The sequence below is a fragment of the Bos javanicus genome, chromosome 15 (genome assembly GCF_032452875.1).
Source record: "Bos javanicus breed banteng chromosome 15, ARS-OSU_banteng_1.0, whole genome shotgun sequence".
In the NCBI taxonomy this organism is placed as follows: Eukaryota; Metazoa; Chordata; class Mammalia; order Artiodactyla; family Bovidae; genus Bos; species Bos javanicus.
In genome coordinates, this window is record NC_083882.1 from 6792044 (window position 1) to 6810165 (window position 18122).

Genomic DNA, 18122 nt, shown 5'->3' on the forward strand with positions numbered 1-18122 from the left:
CAGGTTATACTCAATTATAGGTTACTGTAAGATAAAGGGCATAATTTTCTATACTATACAGTATATTCTTGTTGCTTATCTATTTTATTTTGTTATTATTTTTTTGATTTACACAGCATGCAGGTTCTTAGTTCCTTCACCAGGGATGGAACCTGGGCTCCCTGCAGTTTAAGGGAGTCTTAACCACTGAATACCAGGGAAGTCCCATTTATCTATTTTATATATAGTAGTTTGTATCTGTTAATCTCATATCTCTAATTTGTCCTTCCCCCTCTCTGGCAACCACAAGTTTGTTTCTATATATGTATGTCTGTTTTGCATGTACATTTATATGTATTTTTAGATTCCACATATAAGTGATATCATATAATACCTGCTTTTGTTTGACTTATTTCACTAAGCACTGTATTCTCTAGGTCCATCCATGCTGCTGCAAATGGTAGAATTTTATTCTTCTTTATGGCTGAATAATATTCCACCATATACATAACACATCTTAATCCAATCATCTGGAAAACTGGGATGCGATTTCTAAGTATTAAACTGAACTGTTTATGTATTTTGGCTATTAGCCCCTTTTCAGTTATATCATTTACAAATATTTTCTCCAATTTTTAAAAAATTATCATTTTGTTGATGGTTTCCTTTGTTGTGCAAAAGCTTTTGCATTTAATTAGATCATATTGGTTTATTTTTGCTCTTATTTCCACTGACTTAAGAGACAGATTCAAAAAAAATTGCTATGATTTATGTCAAAGTGTGTTATGCTTATGTTTTCTTCTAGGAGTTTTATAGTTTCTCATACTACATTTATGTCTTTAATCCATTTGAGTTTTTACTTTTGTACACTGTGTTAGAGAATGTTCTAACTTCGTTCTGTTACATGTAGCTGTCCAGTTTTCTGGACAGCTTGTCTTTTCTCTATTGTGTATTCTTGTCACCTTTGTCATAGGTTAATTGACTGTAAGTGTGTGGGTTTATTGCTGGGTTCTCTATTCAGTTTCATTAGTCAATGTGTCTGTTGTGCCAATAACACTACTGTTTTGATTACTGGAGCTTTGTAGTATAGTCACAAGTCTGAGAGGGTTATATCTCCAGCTTTGTTCTTTATTCTCAGGATTTGTCATTTCTGGATGTTTTGTGATTCCATATAAATTGTAGTATTATTTGTTTTAGATCTGTGAAAAAAAGTTATAGGTATTTTGATAGAGATTGCATTAAATCTGTAGATTGCTTTGGGTAGTATGTCCGTTTTAATGATATTACTCCCTCCAATTCAATAGCATGGAATATCTTTACATTTCTTTGAATCATCTTCAATTTCCTTCATCAGGTTTTACAGTTTTCAGAGTACAGGCCTTTTATTCTCTTGGCTAAGTTTACTCCTAGGTATTTTATTTTTTGATGTGATTTTAAACAGGATTGTTTACTTTATATTTCTGATATTTCATTATTAGTGTATAAAAGACAATAGATTTCTGCATATTATTCTTATATCCCACAACCTTGCTAAATTCATTAGTTTCTAATATTAATAGTTCTTGGGTGGAGACTATAGAAGTTCTCTATATAGAGTGTTATGTCATCTGCAGAGCGAGTTTTACCTCTTCATCTTCAAATTTGGATTCCTTTTATTGCTGTTTCTGTGGTTAGGAATTCCAACACTATGTTAAATAGAAGCAGTGAAAGTGGGCATTCTTGTCTTGTCCTTGATTTTAAAGGAAAATTTAAAAAATTTTCACAATTGAATATGATGTGGGCTATTGGATTTGTCATAAAATGGCCTTCATTATGCTGAGATATGTTCCCTCTATACACACTTTGATGAGGGCTTTTTATCATAAATAGACACTGAATTTTTTCTGTTTTTCTCTGTTATCTATTGAGACAATCACATAATTTTTCTTTCCTTTTGTTAATATGGTTTATCAAATCGATTGATTTATGTATCTCAAACCATCCTTGTGACCCTGGAATAAATTCAACTTGATCATGATGTACGATTATTTTTACGTATTGTTGGATTTAGTTTGCTAACATTTTGTTGAAGATTTCTGCATCTATATTCATCAAAAATATTGGCCTATAATTTTTTCTTTTTTTGTAGTGTCTTTGCCTCATTTTGGTATCAGGGTAAGGATTATCTTGTAGGATGAATTTGGGAGTATTCTAATAAACTCTTCAAGTTTATGAAATAGTTTGATTAGGACAGGTATTAATTCTTCTTTATACATTCAGTAGAATTGCCCTGCAAAGCTGTCCTGTTCTGAATTTTGTTTGCTGGGCATTTTTTCTTTTTTTAAAAATTCAACTTCACGTCTAGTGAATGGTCTTCTGTTCAAACTGTCTATTTCTTCTTGACTGTCTTGGCAGCTGTATGTTTCAAGAAATTTGTCCACTTCTTGTAGGCTGTCCAATCTGTTGGCATATAAACTGTTCATAGTACTCTCTTATGATTTTTTTTGTATCTCTGTGGTATTGGTTGTAATTTATCCTCTTTATTTTCTTATTTTATTTGGATCCTCTCTCTTTTCTTCTTGGTGAGCCTGTTTATTTTTCAAAAAACTAGCTCTTGGTTTCGTTCATTTTTTTCTACTGTTTATTTCTCTCCTAGGAAATGACTTTTTAAAAAATTGAAGCACAGTTGATTTAAAGTATGGTATTAGGTGTACAGTAAAGTGATTCAGTTATATATATATATTTTTCAGATTATTTCTATTATAGATTATTACAGATATTAACTATAGTTCCTTATGCTATGCAATAAATCCTTTTTGCTTGTTTATTTTATATATAAGTGGTTTGCATCTGTTAATCCCATAATTTACCCCGCCTTTCCCCTTTGACAACCATAAGTTTGTTTTCAATGCCTGTGAGTTGGTTTCTGTTTTGTATACATCAATAGATTCATTCCTATTATTTTTCAGATTCCACATGTATGTGATATCATTATTTCCTTTCTTCTGCTAACTTTGGACTTTGTTCTTTTTCTAATTCTTTTAGGTGATAGGTTAGGTTGTTTTGAGATTTTTTCTTATTTCTTGAGGAAGGACCGTATTGCTATGACCTTCCCTCTTAGAACTGCTTTTTCTGTATCACATAAATTGGAAAGTTTTGCTTCCCATTTCATTTGTTTTGAGATATTTTCTGATTTACTCTTTGATTTATTCGTTACCCTCTTTTTTTTTTTTTCAGTAGCATGTTGTATAGTCTCCACATGTTTATTCTTTTCTGTTTTTCTTTCTGTAGTTGATTTCTAGTTTCATACCCTTGAGGTTATAAAAGAAAAAGCTTGATATAATTTCTATCCTCTTAAATTTGTTGAGTCTTGTTTTGAGACCTAGTATGTGATATATGTTAGTTGTTCAGTCATGTCTGACTCTTTGAGACTGGATGGACTGTTACCCACCAGGCTCCCCTGTCCATGGAATTCACCAGGCAAGAATAGTGGAGTAAGTAGTCATTCCCTTAACCAGGAGATCTTCCTTACCCAGGGATCAAACCCGGATCTCCTGCATTGCAGGTGGATTCTGTACAGTCTAAGCCATCAGAGAAGCCCCTTGGACTGCAAAGAGACCAAACCAGTCAATCCTAAAGGAAATCAACCTGGAATATTCATTGGAAGGACTGATGCTGAAGCTCCAATACTTTGACCACCTGATGCAAAGAGCTGACTCATTGGAAAAGACCCTGATGCTGGGAAAGAAGAAGGCAAAAGAAGAAGAGGGTGGCAAAGGATGAGATGGTTAGATAGTATCACTGTCTCAATAGACATGAATTTGAGCAAACTCCAGGAGATAGTGAAGGACAGGAAAGCCTGGCATGCTGCAGTTCATGGGGTGGCAAAGAATTACTTTACCACAACTGCCTTATTGATTTTCTTTCTGGATGATCTGTTCATTGATATCTGGGGTGTTAAAGTCTCCTGTAATTACTGCACTACTGTCAATTTCTCCTTTTATGTTTGTTAGTGTTTATACAGTTAGGTGCTACTGTATTGGGTATGTATATGTTAAACAGTACATATCCTCTTCTTGTACTGATCTCTTTTTATCATTACATAGTACTCTTTTTGTCTTTCATTAAGCCTTTGTTTTGTCATCTCCATTTGCATAAAATATACTTTTCTGTCTCCTCACTTTCAGTTTGTATCTTTTGCCTTAAATGAATCTCTTGTAGGCAGCATATAGAAGGGTCTTTTTAAAAATCCAATTAGCTAGCTGTGTCTTTTGATTGAAGCATTAATCCACTGATATGTAATTTATTAATAGGTATATACTTATTACCAATTTATTACTTGTTTTCCAGTTGTTTTGTCATTTTTCTCTCTTTTTGTCTCTCTCTTTTCTTGGCTTGATGATTTTCTTTTGTAGTATGCTTGAGTTCCATGCTTTTTGATTGTTGTGTATCTATTTGTGGTTACCATGGTGTTCATATACGTTAAACCTTTATTATGTCTACCTGCTTTAAACTCATAGTCATTTAAATTCAAACACATTCTAAGAGATCTACATTTTTTACTACTCTACCCCACATTTTGTATTTCTGATGTAATTATTTATTGTAGTTACAGTTGCTTTACAACTTTTGTCTTTTAATCTATGTGCTAGCTTATTTCGGTTGCAGGTTCCTCTGCCCTTTTATTTTACTTAACTTTCTGTGTCTCTGACTTTAGGTGAAACAGTTACCTATTACAGTCTTGAAGGGGTGTTCTTATGTGGGTGTGTCCCTATGCAGACTGTGTGTGCCCAATGTATTTGGGGGGAGGGCTGGATTAGATGTGGATGCAAGTCATGTCTTTCCTCATGGTATGCTGGCCTCTACCACATTGGAAAGGGGGTATGGCTGGTAATGGAGGAGTTCAGAGTCTGTGCAGGGTGTGGGACAGTACGTCTATGCTCAGTGGCCATCACTGTCCTGTCAGGGGTGAGATCTGTTCCTAAGTGGTGGGAGCAAAAGCCCTCAAATTTGGGTTCAAGCTGGTTCTGCTTCCTTTAAGTGTGTATTTTTCCTTCTCCCTGCACTAGGCAATCCACTCCAGCACTCTTGCCTGGAAAATCCCATGGACGGAGGAGCCTGATAGGCTACAGTTCATGGGGTCGCAAAGAGTGGGACATGACTTCACTTTCACTTTCACATGCCTTCTATGGAGAAGGCAATGGCACCCCACTCCAGTACCCTTGCCTGGAGAATCCCATGGATGGAGGAGCCTGGTAGGCTACAGTCCATGGGGTCGCTAAGAGTCGGACACGACTGTGACTTCACTTTCACTTTTCACTTTCATGCATTGGAGAAGGAAATGGCAACCCACTCCAGTATTCTTGCCTGGAGAATCTCAGGGACGGGGGAGCCTGTTGGGCTGCTGTCTATGGGGTCGCACAGAGTTGGACACGACTGATGTGACTTAGCAGCAGCAGCACTAGGCTTGAACATGGCCTAGTGGTTGTGGGAATTCAAGTCTGGGCTATTTCTTGGGTGCTATTTGAGTAAGCACCAGCAATGGACACTGCTCTATCTAGACTACATCCCTGGCCCCCAGGACACCTTTGGATCTTTAGATTGACTCTTTCCCAGGTCCTGAATGCCTGAGATCCAGGGCCAAGCTGTGGCTTGGAGTGAGCAGGGTAACCTTCACTTGGCTCAGACTGGGGGGTGTGGCATGGCGGCAGCTACTAGGGTACACCTCTCTCTGCCCGGTCTGGTGGCAAGCTAACACTTGCACTCTCCTCGAGTGGAGTCTAGGCTTCTCTAGCCTTCTCAGTGGTTCTCCAAGCAGCCAAAGGGGCTTGTCTCCTATGTGCAGGACTCCAGGATGGGGATGCTCAGGCTATGGCTGGACTCACTCACTTCTTAGGGTGAGTGTCTGCCGGCATGATCTCCCTTTTCCTTTCAGTCCTCTCCCAGAGGCACAGACCCCTTACCTGATGCTTTCTTCCTATCCTGCCTGATTACACGTGTATCTTACAACCTTGGTTATATAAGGGTCCTTCTGCAAGTTTCCAGTTAGCTTTCCATGAATTGTTCCACATGTGGATGTATTTTTGCATTGTTTATTATGGGAGGTAAGCTCAGGTCCTCTTCAGCTCCCATTTTTTATACTCTACTTCTTATACTTCTGATTGATCAACATTCTTAAACGTTTATGTCTCTTCTCTGCCATAAAGGGCATTTTCATTTTTTCTTATTCTCTCATCTTTTCCTTCTAATCTCTCAAAATAATTTTAGAAGTGTTATTGAATTTGTTACAATATTGCCTCTGTTTTGCTTTTTTTGGCCATGAGGCATGTGGAATCTTAGCTCCCCAACCAGGGATCAAACTTGCACCCTCTGGAAGGCAAAGTCTTAACCAATGGATGACCAGGGAGGGGCCGCCTTTTCTCACTATACAAAATAGTACTATTTTAGTTTAGGTAGTAATGATCTGTCACTTGGATTAGCCCATTAAGTTTTTCTAGTCTCCTTGTTTCCAGTTTCTTTCCATTCTTTTCATTCTCCAACATTCATACCAATTATCTTCCAATATAAAGAGGACTATGTCACTCTGTTTAAAAACCTCCATTGGCTCTCTACTAGTTATAGGGTGAAATAAAAACTTCCTAGCTAGAAATACAAGCATTCACATCTGACCTCAATCTACATTTCTGGATAATCTCTCGTCCTACCAGCAACATATACTACAGTCTTGTTACTCTGAACAAATTCTATGTCCTCAGGCGTCTTTGCCTTTTACAACACTGTAGGCCTGAACATGCCAGAAATCAACCTGTGCTTAATTAGTAGACAATATGTACTCATCCTTTAAGTCTCCTCTCCAACTTTAAATTTTGTACTTTATCACGTGTGTGTGTATGCTTAGTCACTCAGTTGTGTCCAACTCTTTGTGATCCCATGGACCGTAGCCTGCCAGGCTCCTCTGTCCATGGGATCCTCCAGGAAAGAATACTAGAGTGGGTTGCCATTCCCTTCTCCTGGGGATCTTTTGACCCAAAAATCAAACTCGGGTCCTGCATTGAAGGTGGAGTCTTTACTGACTGAGCCACCTTTATCACTTTGCTAGTATTTCTGTAACTGCACACATTACACAGTTTTGTTCGAGTCTTATGGTGTAATTACCATTACACGGTATTATAATGTAACTGCAAACACTTATTGGGCAGAGGACCATATTTCATTCATATTATAACTCTTGCTAATCAACGTACAGCATATAATAGGTACTTAAGACTTCACATTTTTATTCTCTACCTTTCTAGACTGCATTTCTGTTACTCATTAGTTTAACATCCATATTTAACAGGATAATATTTCTTCCATCATAAGAGAAAAAGCCATATTTTGGCCCTACATCCCCTTTGGCTACTGTTCTACCACTCTTTTCCTTTCACAGCCAAGCTACAGTTGGTATTTTTTCTTTCTCACTCTGCAGTTTCCTTTCAACTCATTGCAATCTTTTTTCTGTCTCCATCCCTCCACTGAAATTTGACAAAAACTGCCAGAGTGACTTTTCTATTTTGAAATATATGGGACATATTCCCTCTAAGCTGGATATTTTCTCTTTGCCACTCCATATTCATTTTCCACACTTATCTCTGCTAGGCAGAGACTAAATGATACCCGCCTTTTGATTTATGGCTGTTTTGACCAACGAAAGGTACTAGCAAGAAATGGGAATGTGACAGAACAAAGCGGTTTTTGACAACCGCTCCTCTGGCTTCCTCTCCGCTTGGCTCGGTTTAGCAGTGGCAATGCTCCTCTGCCTAGTAGCCCTCTTGTACAGCTACAGCTCTTTTCAGTTTACAGTTTGTTATGATAATACTGAGTTTGCTGTCAGTTTTGGGGTTGCTTCATCATCCTTTGTTGGCATCCCCGTCTCTTTACTAACCTCTTTTCAGTTACCCCTTTTAAATGCTACATGTTTTCTGCCAGTATCCCAACTGGTAAAACTTTTTATATTAATGATTACCTAGAAGCCATTTGATTTCCATAAGCTTTTATTCCCCGTGAAAGTCTATACTTGCTTAGTTCCATCTTCTCCCTATATACAGTCTCTACCAACTATTCTGTTCCTATCTGCAGGCTTCTCTTTTTTCACTTCCTTATATATTGCTCTTCTATAGTGCTCTATCCTAGTTCTGCTGTCATAGTACATACTCTCCACTGCTGACTTCATCCATTGTTTTAGCTTCTAATATCTTAAGTTTAAATCTTTCTCTTGAGCTTCAGACCTATGTATTTTCAGTTACAGATACTGAAATAGTCTGTTTTGTCCTCTTTCAATCAGTTATCCACACTTGTTCACAATAGATTAGAATGATATGTCAAACAGGAAAGAAAAGGGAAAGGGAAGTCGCTCAGTCGTGTCGGACTCTTTGCGACTCCATGGACTGTAGCCTACCAGGCTCCTCCGTCCATGGGATTTTCCAGGCAAGAGTACTGGAGTGCGTTGCCATTGCCTTCTCCAGTGGATCTTCCTGACCCAGGGATTGAACCTGGTCTCCTGTATTGTAGGCAGACGCTTTACCGTCTGAGCCACCAGGGAAGTCTAAACAGGAAAAGCTGATCTTATTACCCATCCTTAACTGACTCCTCTGAAAACTCTCAGGATAAAGCTTCTATTCCTTAGCATACAGGTGTATTTACTTTTCTAATCTCATATCTAGTGAAGCTATTGCTACTTTGCATTCTGTTATTCAGCCATACTCTTATTCCGGGAACATATCATTCCTTCTACTACTCTTGGCCTTTCCACAGTCTCATCCCTCTGTCTGGAATACCATCTACCCACTTGTTTCACGATTAACTCCTATTTTCTTCAAAGCTTTGCTGAAGATTCTTCTATTCCATGAGGTCTTTCTTGAACTATAATAAAGACTTGAGAGAATGAATTTAATTGTTCTTATATCTGATTAAGGGAAGAGTTTGCCACAGGTATTCTAAAAATGGAAATACTTTAGTACATACATTATAAACAGTTAAAATATTAACACACTTTACATATGAATTATGTATATATATATCTTTATATATGTAAACATTAAATAGTATTATTATTACCCATTTGGTACTGTTCTATAATTTTTAAAGCATTATTTCACTTTCTCCTAGATTATACTCTTGGGATTATATTTTTGAATATCATATTTCTCCATATCCCCTTCACAATGGCTGATCTACTGCTGTGTACATAGTAGGTTCAAGAAACATTTATAGTAAATAAATGGAAAATACAGGATGTCAGAGGGTACTCTCTAGTTGGTTGGTCCATTCTACTGAATCAAGATGATTCATTTACACTAACCTAGAGAGGAACCAGGGGGCACTGTAGTAGCTTTTTAAAATATATGCATCCAGGAAAGATTTTCAGTGAGGAAAACCCTATTTCTATCATAAAGTTACTCTTTTTATCTAAATTTATATCACTGTTATTCAACTTTTTTTCCTCTCAGTAAAACCAGTTTCACTATTTTTAAATGGTTTTTATTATAGCTCCCATAGAAAATTACTCAACATAGGCAACACTAAAACTAAAGACAAGAAACTAAAATTTTTACTTACTCTTGAAGAAATTAATATTACACTCCAATTCAATGTGTGAAAATAAAACAGTATACTATAAAATAGAGGTGAGGAGTAACTGATGAAAAGGCCTGTAAACTCAGCAACTAGAGAGCTATTTAATTATTGTATATTAGTAACTATACATGATAATCATAAGTTACTTACCTCCAGTTTATTGTTGGTCTGTGGGAAGAGGGAAGGTTTACTTCTGATTTTAAGTTGGATTCCTGAATTTGTTTGAGGGCATCTTCTAATGGAAGAACTGGTCTTTGAAGAACTAAGGAAATAATAAAGATCAAATAGTACAGAATCACTTCAACAATCTCTTTATACATAATTTAATTGGCCAATGATAAAATACTATCTTAAAACTCTTGTGACAAATTTATTTTGAACAGTATATTTTAAATTTAAACATACACTTCCCAATAAGAAATAGTTATCTCAAAATTCTCATCACCAATTTTAAGAATACTTATTTGGGAAAATGAAATCTGAGAAATGTCCAGGCTCTTTGATCTGGCATGCAAACCCCATTATATCTAGCCTCATAATTCCATAAATTTCTGACAAATTTTACAAATATCCTTATTAAGAAAAGGGGAAGATATAAAAATAGCAGTTAACATTTATTGAGCATTTACTGTTAAAGACATTATTTCTGAGCACTGTATAAGTATTAACTACTTTATTCTCACTAAGGCCTTTGAAAGAAAAAAAGCGTTAATCACTAAGTTGTGTTCAGCTCTTTGGAACGCCATGGACTGATGCATGCCACGCTCCTCTGTCCATGGGATTCTCCAGGCAAGAATACTGGAGTGGGTTGACATACTCTTCTCTAACAGATCTGCCCAACTCAGAGATCGAACCTGGGTCTCCTGTACTTCAGGCAGATTCTTTATAGTTTGAGCCACCAGAGAAGCCCCAGTCTCCATTTGCAACTGAGAAAACTGAAACATAGCTAAGTAACTTGTTCAGGGTCACACATTATATGGGCACTCATCCATATATCATTCCGCACAACCTCTAATCCATCCCTAGCTCCCGTAAGTATCCACTTTCCCAAAAATTCCCACTGTGCCCTTTGGTACACACCTTCTTGTTCAAGTTGAAACGTACCTTCTATTTAAAGGATATTGCTTTCCTGCAGCCCTCTTAGGTGGAGATACGAGTAACTACAAATAACTGAAGGCCTGGAGATAGGATAGCTGACTTTCTAGCTCTTCAATGATGCTACCAAATTATTTTTTTCTCCTTTCTCCTTAAAAAAACCCATATCATCATGATTCTGATGTTTGTTATTCACCTTAAAATTTTTAAGCAAAATCAGTATATTATTACGAATGGGTTAGTTTGAACTTGAACTCTAGAGTCAAGTGATTGCATAAAATACTAGTGAAAATTGCCAGTTATGATATGGTTTGCTGGATATTCTAACCATTAAGGACCAATCCTCTTGAGGCAGAAACTATCAAGCTTTAGATTTTGATTGTTTTTCTAATGAGCATAAGCAATGTTCCAAATGATTGTTTATTGGTAAAATTAATGGCTAGGTGCATAGCCTGATGAATATTAAAAATGAACTTTCTTTGTTGAAATTAAAGATGTTCAAGACAGATGGACTTCCCTAAAGTATTTTAATCACTCCCTACCCTTGCATGAACAGAGAATAAGAATCTAGGGAGTCTATACCCTTTACCTTTACAGATGGCATTGAGGTTTGACCTCTAATTAGTCTTGGCTCCAGCTGATAAATAGGAACATTCTTGATTGTACAGTGCCAGAAGGCACATAATTTTATCTCTAGAATGTGACTGTGTAAGTCTAAATGGATCTTTCACATAAAGTGTAGTCAGAGCACCTCAGATAACATAGAGATGGGACTTTATTGAACTTAGTGAACAATTACACTGTTTTGTGTGTGATTTGTTAAAAAAAAAAATGTTTAGTTGAGCTAGATTATAGTTTGAGATTTGCTTTAATTAACACTCACCACTTACTATCAAAGAGAATTTAAAAACTACTTTTAAAACTAACTTGGGTCATTTACAAACACTCACTGCTATTTATTGTTGCTATTATCTAATGATCTCCTAGTCAGTACCTCCTACTCACTGAGGAATATTCAAGTCTACATTTTTTGAATATTTATTGTGTATTAGGGCTTTATTTGGAGAAGGAAATGGCAACCCACTCCAGTATACTTGCCTGGAGAATCCCAGGGACAGAGGAGCCTAGTGGGCTGCTGTCTATGGGGTCGCATAGAGTCAGACATGACTGAAGCAACTTACCAGGGCTTTATTATTCCATTTAAACTACTAGGCTCCTCTTTCTAGTTCTTTTGCCCTGATAGTTTAACTCCAACAATTCTCTGAATCCGACAATTTTCTGACCTCATTAAAACCCCCAATCCATCCCTTTTTCATAGCAAGGGGAAGCATTAGCTATCATGCATTTTGGGTGAACCTTTGGTGTAACTCTAATATTTGAGAATAAACTAAATGAACAGACAATTAAGTAAACAGTTGTTTATCACAGCTTTGTTGTTCTTCATTCATGACTGTAAACTTTCTTAAAATTTTAATTTAATATTTTGTACAGGTAACATATTTAGAAACTAAAAAATATAATACAAATTTGGAAGTTTTGCTCTAACTGGTATTTGTGTATTCTTTCACTGTTTATGCAGATATAAACATACATAAATATATATTTTATTTTTAAAAGTTGAAGTATAGTTAATTTATAATACTATCTTAGTTTCAGGTATGCAATCAGATATTTTATATTTTTATAGATTATATTTAAAGTTGTTAAAAATAATGGTTATGTTTCTCTGTGAGGTATAAGATATCCCTGTTGCTTAACTATTTTATTCATATTAATAGTAGCTTGTGTCTTTTAACCCATATCCCTATTTGTCCCTCCTTTTTCACTCTCTCCACTGGTAATCACTAGTTCTCTATATCTCTAAGTTTTTTTTTTTTTTACTTTTATTTATTTATTTGGGCTGCTGCTGGGTCTTCGTTGCTTTGTGCAGGCTTTCTCTAGTGGTGGTGAGCGGAAGCTACTCTTGGCTGCAGTGTGCAGGCTTACGGCAGTGGCTTCTCCTGTTGCAGAGCACAGGCTCCAGAGGGCGGCCTCAGTAGTTGTGGCATGTGGGCCTAGTTGCTATGTGGCATGTGGAATTTTCCCGGACTAGAGACTGAACCCATGTCCCCTGCACTGACAGGCAGATTGCTAAATGCTGCACCACCAGGGAAGTCTTGTTTGCTTTTTTAAACATAGATTCATTTATTTTTTAAAGATTTTCATATAAGTGATAACATATTTATTTTTAAATGTAAGTTTGTCTATGACATTTTAATAGGCATAACACTAAGTCCATCCACATTGTTGTAAACAGTGGAATTCCATTCTTTTTATGGCCAAGTAATACTCCATTACTGTTCAATATCCCATGAACGGTATGAAAAGGCAAAAAGATAGGACACTGAAAGATGAACTTCCCAGGTTGGAGGGTGCCGAACATGCTACTGGAGATCAGTGGAGAAATAATTACAGAAAGAATGAAGAGATGGAGCCAAAGCAAAAACAACACCCAGTTGTGGATGTGACTGGTGATGGAAGTAAAAGTCTGATGCTGTAAAGAGCAATATTGCATAGGAATCTGGAATGTTAGGTCCATGAATCAAGGCAAATTGGAACAGTGAACACTGACATTTTAGGAATCAGCAAACTAAAATGGACTGGAATGGGTGAATTTAACTCAGATGACCATTATATCTACTACTGTGGGCAAGAATTCCTTAGAAGAAACAGAGTAGCCATCATAGGCAACAAAAGAGTCCGAAATGCAGTACTTGAATGCAATCTCAAAAATGACAGAATGATCTCTGTTCGTTTCCAAGGCAAGCCTTTCAATATTACAGTAATCCAAGTCTATGCCCCAAACAGTAATGGTGAAGAAGCTGAAGTTGAATGGGTCCATGAAGACCTACCAGACCTTCTAGAACTAACACCCAAAAAAGATGCCCTTTTTATTATAGGGGACTGGAATGCAAAAGTAGGAAGTCAAGAAACACCTGGAGTAACAGGCAAATCTGGCCTTGGAGTACACAATGAAACAGGGCAAAGGCTAACACAGTTTTGCCAAGAGAACGCACTGGTCAATTATACAGTGGAAGTGACAAATAGATTCAAGAGATTAGGTCTGATAAACAGAGTTCCTGAAGAACTATGGACAGAGGTTCATGACATTGTAGAGGAGGCAGGGGATCAAGACCATCCCCAAGAAAAAGAAATGCAAAAAGGCAAAATGGTTGTCTGAGGAGGCCTTACAAATAGCTAAGAAAAGAAGAAATGTGAAAGGCAAAGGAGAAAAGGGAAGATATACCCATTTGAATACTGCATTTGAATGCAGAGTCCCAAAGAATAGCAAGGAGAGATAAGAAACCCTTCCTCAGTGATCAGTGCAAAGAAATAGAAGAAAACAATAGAATGGGAAAGACTAGAGATCTCTTCAAGAAAATTAGAGATACCAAGGGAACATTTCATGCAAAGATGGGCTCAATAAAGGACAGAAATGGTATGGACCTTACAGAAGCAGAAGATACTAAGAAGAGGTGGCAAAAATACACAGAACTGTTCAAATAAGATCTTCGCGACCCAGATAATCACGGTGGTGTGATGACTCATCTAGAGCCAGATATCCTGGAATGTAAAGTCAAGTGGGCCTTAGGAAGCATCGCTATGAACAAAGCTAGTGGAGGTGATGGAATTCCAGTTGAGCTATTTCAAATCCTAAAAGATGACGCTGTGAAAGTGCTGCACTCAATATCCCAGCAAATTTGGAAAACTCAGCAGTGGCCACAGGACTGGAAAAGGTCAGTTTTTATTCCAATACCAAAGAAAGACAATGCCAAAGAATGTTCAAACTACTGCACAATTGCATTCATCTCACATGCTACTAAAGTAATGCTCAAAATTCTCCAAGCCAGGCTTTAACAGTATGTGAATTGTGAACTTCCAGATGTTCAAGTTGGATCTAGAAAAGGCAGAGGAACCAGAGATCAAATTGCCAACATCTGTTGGATCATGGAAAAAGCAAGAGAGTTCCAGAAAAACATCTACTTCTGATTTATTGACTATGGCAAAGCCTTTGACTGTATGGATCACAACAAACTGTGGAAAATTTTTCAAGAGATCAGAATACCGGACCACCTGATCTGCCTCTTGAGAAATCTGTATGCAGGTCAGGAAGCAACAGTTAGAACTGGACATGGAACAACGACTGGTTCCAAATAGGAAAAGGAGTACGTCAAGGCTGTATATTGTCACCCTGCTTATTTATTTTATATGCAGAGTACATCATGAGAAACACTGGGCTGAATGAAACACAAGCTGGAATCAAGATTGTTGGGAGAAATATCAATAACCTCAGATATGCAGATGACACCACCCTTATGGCAGAAAGCAAAGAACTAAAGAGCCTCTTGATGAGAGTCAAAGAGCAGAGTGAAAAAGTTGGCTTAAAACTCAACATTAAGGAAACTAAGATCATGGCATCTCATCCCATCACTTCATGGCAAATAGATGGGGAAACAATGGAAACAGTGAGAGACTTTATTTATTTTTGACTCCAAAATCACTGCAGATGGTGACTGCAGCTGTGAAATTAAAAGACGCTTGGTCCTTGGAAGAAAAGTTATGACCAACCTAGACAGCTTATTAAAAAGCAGAGACATTACTTTGCCAACAAAAGGTCCATCTAGTCAAACTATAGCTTTTCCAGTATTCAGGTATGGATGTGACAGTGGACCACAACGAAGGCTGAGCGCTGAAGAACTGATGCTTTTGAACTGTGGTGTTGGGGAAGACTCTTGAGAGTCCCTTTGACTGCAAGGAGATCCAACCAGTCCATCCTAAAGGAGATCCTGGGTGTTCTGGGAGTTCATTGGAAGGACTGATGTTGAAGCTGAAACTCCAATACTTTGGCTACCTGATGTGAAGAAATTACTAATTTGAAAAGACCCTGATCCTGGGAAAGACTGAAGGCGGGAGAAGGGGACGACAGAGGATGAGATGGTTGGATGGCATCACCGACTCAATGGACAGAGTTTGAGTAAGCTCTGGGATTTGGTGATGGACAGGGAGGCCTGGCGTGCTGCAGTCCATGGGGTCACAAAGAATTTGGACAGGACTGAGTGACTGAACTGAACTGAATATTCCATTATATATATTTTCCTTAATTCAGTTAGTATTCTTATCACTATTGCTTTGAATCCTCTGGTAAACTTTCTGTTTCATTTTTTTTTTCTCTTGCTCTTTCCATTAAGATCAATTCCTCTGTTTTCTCAATTTGCTTAACAGTCTCCATCTCTACGAAATTAGGTGAAACAGTTACCAATTGCTCTCTTGAAGGGGTGTTCTTTTGTGGGAGCAACCCTATACCGCCTGTGTGTCCAATGGTTTTGGTGGGAGAGCTGGATTTGACCATGAACACAGGTCACATCTTTTCTCACGCTGTGCTTCCATATTACACAGGGCATGCTTCCATATCACTTTGGAAGGATTGAGGCTGGGGAGGAGGGGCTAGGGCCAGAGCTAGGGCTTCCTCTGTTGTCAGGGACTATCACCACCCTATCAGGTCCAGGGTTGGGTCCCTAATTCCTGGAATAGAAGCCCCAAGGAGCAGGTCTGAGCTAGTCAGGTGTGAGCTTTTCTCTCTCCCAACATCAGCACTCTGGCCCCGGAGGTGAGCAGTGCTGGAGCAAGAGGGGCCAGTATGAGCTCCTAGTGTGTGACCAGGTGCAGGTGGCAACAGTTTGGCCACATAGAGTTTAGGCTGCTTCTGATGTGCTGCCTGTGCAAGTGCCCATAATGGCTGTCCTTGCCCAAAAGATGCCACTTTGGTTCTGAGCTACCTCTGTGTCTCCTGGCTGAGTTCTTCCTTGGCTAGGGCAACCCTCACTCCAGTATGGAGCTCTGCATACTCCAGAGCAGTTTCAGGAGACCAGCCAGTCAACTGCGCAGTTTCAATCTGTCTTCTCTGCCCTCTTTTGGGAATAAGTGCACTCCTTGTGCACTCCTCCCAAGTGGAGTCCAGGCTTCCTGCAGTCCTCCTGTTAGTTCCCCAGCCCTCCAATCAGCCTAGGGGCTCATCTCCCTTGTGCTGGATACCAGGATGGGGGGGTCTAATATGTGGCTTGAACCGTTCACTCTCCCAAGAGGATTTCTGCCTGTGTAATCTCCCTTTTCCTTTGGGTATGCCTCCGCACACAGGTCCCCAACTGACTGCTTCTCTTTCCTTCCTATCTTATTCTATGAGGATCTTTTTTTTCAGCCTTAGTTGTATAGGAGTCTTTCTGTCAGTTTCCAGTTAGTTTTCAGCAAGAATTTTTCCATATGTAGATATATTTTTGATGTGTTTGTTGGGGGAGGTGAGTTCCATATCCTCCTATGCCACCATCTTGATCTCCTCTCTTAACATACATTCTAATTTCTTCCTTTTCTTACAAAGAAGTCAGAATACTAAGTATACTCATCTGAACCTTATTTTTATACTTAATAAAAAATATATCCTGGAAATTGTATTAAAAAGCAGAGACATATTTTGCCAACAAAGGTCCATCTAGTCAAAGCCATGGTTTTTCAATGGTCACGTATAGATGTGAGAGCTGGACCATAAAGAAGGCTGGGTGTAAGAACTGATGCTTTTGAACTGTGGTGTTGGAGAAGATTCTTGAGAGTCCCTTGGACTGCAAGGAGATAAAACCAGTCAATCCTAAAGGAAATCAACCCTGAATATTCATTGGAAGGACTGATGCTGAATCCCCAATAGTGTGGCCACCTGATGTGAAGAGCCGACTCACTGGAAAAGACCCTGATGCTGGGAAAGATTGAGGGCAAGAGAAGAAGGGGGAAACAGAGGATGAGATGGTTGGATGGCATCACTGACTCAACGGACCTGAGTTTGAGCAAACTCAGGGAGATAGTGGAGGACAGGGAAGCATGGCATGCTCAGTCCATGGGGTTGCAAAGAGTTGGACACAATGACTGAACAACAACATATCCTGGAAATCAGGGGTAGATTCGGGTTTTATGAAAGTATAAGGCTTACACAATTTGAGGGCCCAATTAAGAAAAAAATAATACAAAATTACTAATACAAAATTAGATGTAGGGACCATGACAGAGAGAGTTCCTGAAACTTGAACCTTATTGACTTCACGGTAAATCTATGTCTGTTGGACATCATTCCGTATCAGTCTGCAAACTGTTTCCTCTTCTTTCAATAGCTGCATAATATTCCACTGAGTGAATGTACATGCCATTTGTTTTTACTAACACTTCTGACTCTCTGTACCTATGCCCCTGGGTAGTCAGCACTCTTTCTGGGTGAAGGATACCCAGGAGGGGTGAGTATTCTGAGGCATTTATCACAACTAAGTACATCCTCTTTCTTAAGAAAAACTACCTTTTCTTTTGCCTCTTATACAATTTTCTTTATTTCCTTTTATTTCCCATCCTGTTTTCCTGATAACTACTTCTCAAAATCCATT

At 38.2% G+C, this 18122-nt stretch overlaps 1 protein-coding gene across 7 annotated transcripts in view; it reads right to left on the minus strand.

The window, feature by feature from the left end:
- CEP126 (centrosomal protein 126) overlaps positions 1-18122 on the minus strand; it is a 138681-nt gene that overhangs the window by 71393 nt on the left and 49166 nt on the right. For 4 of the 7 annotated variants that reach the window (XM_061440127.1, XM_061440129.1, XM_061440126.1 and 1 more), the window contains exon 4: positions 9724-9835. In XM_061440127.1, the coding sequence (XP_061296111.1) occupies positions 9724-9835 (112 nt within the window). Of the gene's footprint in view, positions 1-9723; positions 9836-18122 lie in introns of those variants that run through there. The other 3 variants (XM_061440131.1, XM_061440132.1, XM_061440133.1) reach the window with 3 other exon arrangements.